The sequence below is a fragment of the Acanthisitta chloris genome, unplaced genomic scaffold (assembly GCF_000695815.1).
Source record: "Acanthisitta chloris isolate BGI_N310 unplaced genomic scaffold, ASM69581v1 scaffold25636, whole genome shotgun sequence".
Lineage (NCBI taxonomy): Eukaryota > Metazoa > Chordata > Aves > Passeriformes > Acanthisittidae > Acanthisitta > Acanthisitta chloris.
The window spans coordinates 984-3,661 of NW_008676860.1; the positions used below are offsets into that span (position 1 = coordinate 984).

The window sequence follows — 2,678 nt, forward strand, 5'->3', positions numbered from 1 at the left end:
TCCTGGGCGTTAAACAGTTGTTTGTGATGAAGGAACCAATCTGACACTGGAGGCATTGGCTTGGAATATGAGCCAAGGATTTGGCTGGAGTGTGACACGGAGGAGTGGGAGGGAAGGTCTTTTGGCTCCCCCCCTGCCAATCTGGGCAGCAGCAGCTCTGGGAGTGTTGATCCCGAGGAAGTAGGTGACATTTCTGCCAGTGCAAGCTGCAGGGAAGTTCTGGGATGCTGCTGGATCCCGACAGGATCTCTGCAGGACCTGGACACACAGCGGAGGGACTTTGCTGGCCTGGGGACGAGGGGACACCACATGTAGGCTGAGTGAGTCGCTGCATGCCGGAGCTCTCTGCCATCCTATACATGGAAAATGGGTAAAATTGCCCTTTCCTTACTCTCTAGTCAAGGTGACTCTTGCCAGGGGCTTTGTTAGGCCTTAAAATTCCAATTTGTGTTGTAGGATCTCACTTAGTTGCATCTTTCTGTGGTGGTGACAGTGCTGTCACCCCAAAATAATGCTGCAACTGCAGTTATTGTGTCCACATGGATTGATCATTTGGATGTGCCTTTTTCCCTTGGAAGCTTCCCTTTGTCAGGTGACCCCTTCCAGGAGAGCAGTGTGTTGAAGTATTCCTTAACTTCCCTATTTATTTTTCTGTTCCCTAATATCTTGTGCTGGCAGCCAGGAGTTTAAACACCTGGAACAGTCCCAAGGTTTTTCCTGCTGTTCCTTTTGCCCTGTACATGACAGCCTGAGAGTGTCCTTTGGCAGTGACTCAGTTCTTCTGGTGTCCAGGAATAAAGATTACCTAGAGGAATCATTTTGTTCCTGTGTCGCTTGGGACTGTGGAAGTGGCCACAGGAAAGGGAAATTTAAGAGCGTGGCTGCCCTCTGACTCTGGAAAAGTACAGAATGTACCTTCTCTTTCAAGCTCAGAAGTTAGGGATAAGGTTACCTATGCTCCATTTGGGAAAACTAAGGGATTTGGGACCTGTAGACACAGTCAGGAATCATTCCAGGAACAGTTCGGTTTGCAGAGGTGATTTTCCTGCTGTAAATGCAATCCTTGGGAAAGGTGAAACTTCCTAGCTGCTGTTCTTAGCTCTGTTTAAAACCAGCTGTATGCTAAAATCCCTGTTCTTATTCCATATCAATGAGTTGAAGCTGGAAAATATTCCCATTAGGTTGGGGGAACCTGTTCAGGCAGTGCAGCTTAGCATCTCCTTTTGTCATTAGGGAAGAAAATAGGAAGAAGCTTTCTGAGGCAGATTGCTGCTTTCTGTGTGGTTTATCCCTGAACTAATTTCCTAGCAGAGAACTGGGAATGCCAGGCTGGAACATGTTCACTGTTGTTTCCAGCACCTTGGATTGTTCCTTGCCTGTCTGCCCCCAGCACAAGCTTTCACACACGCACAAAGCTCCTCTTTGTGTCCCAGATTCTGACTTTGATTTTCTGAGCAGTGTGAAACTCAGCAGATCCTAGATTTTTCCTGAGCCAGCATGGAAAGCCCACTGGATCTGGTTGATGTTATCTCTACACAGATCTTTCTGCAGCATCCCCATAGCTGGTTCTGCATCCAACTTGGGCCTAGGTGGGGAAGGTGAATCCACTCAGCTCTGAGCAGCAACCAGCACAGAGGCCTAAAGATCCTTGAAGCTGGAAAAAGAGGAGCTGTGGGGGAGCAAAAAAGCTGAGTGGAACAGGAAATGGATTTATTTCCACTAAGGAAAATAGTCAGTGTGGAGGTGTGCAGGGCATTTTCTGGAGAGGAGAGGAAGCATTTCCTCCTGTCCCAGCAGCCACTGAAAGGCAGCGGAGATGCTGTGGGGTTGGGTGTCTTCATCCCAGCCCTGCCCACCCTTGGATTCACAGTTTGGGATCATCTAGTTGGATATTGTGTAGGTTTTTTCCATGAAATTTCTGCATTGCCCCAATTTCTCTCTCTATTCCATAGCTTGTCTTTAAGCAAAGCAGATCTTCCAGGGAAACAACCCTCCAGTTTGGTTTGACAGTTTGGGAGGTGCCAGATGCACCACTTTAATTTGAAATTAATTAGCTTTAATGTTCTCTGTTGGTTATTAATGTGTTATTATCTCGCACACGAAACAATTCCATATTGCCAACACGTGGAGATAGTGTTGGTTCCTAAGGTGATGGTGTGGCAGCAGAGACCTGTGCTGCTCAGGAAGGTAAAAACAAGGAAAAGAAATAAAAAGGAGGGAATGGCAGTGATTCTGTGGGCTAATACAGCTTTTGTAGAAATTATTTCAGCCTGTTTCTTGCAAAAAGCATGGAATTTGCAGCTAGGAGAGAGGCATCCCTGCTGGGAGGCATCCCTGCTGGGATACTCCTCTTGGTTTATTCCATGTTGTGAATCTTCCCAGATGGCCTTGGAAATGAGGATATGTGTGGGCAAAGCAACTGTTTTGGGAAAGATGGGATTGGTATTCAAACCAAAACATTCCTTGTAGAGGTTGTTCTTATCTCTGCAATACCTCAAGGGATTTTCCTAGGAGAAAAGAGATGGGGATTTATCCGGAAGAGGGATTAGGGAGACAGAAGATCTGAGATTGGCAGGAGCTGCTTTCTGTGCCCTCTCCTGAGGGCTGGCGTGGCACTTGCAAGGGAGCATTCCTGGAGCTTGCTGGAGGCTGGACATCGGCTGGATTTTTCCATGCTT

General features: G+C 47.2%; 1 protein-coding gene across 1 annotated transcript in view; it reads left to right on the forward strand.

Moving 5' to 3' along the window:
• Positions 1-359: 359 nt before the first annotated feature.
• Positions 360-2,678, forward strand: part of PTDSS2 (phosphatidylserine synthase 2) — a 29,864-nt gene continuing 27,545 nt past the window's right edge. Inside the window, exon 1 of the mRNA XM_009076300.1 lies at positions 360-370. Coding sequence (XP_009074548.1) covers positions 360-370 — 11 coding nt within the window. The remainder of the gene's footprint in view (positions 371-2,678) is intronic.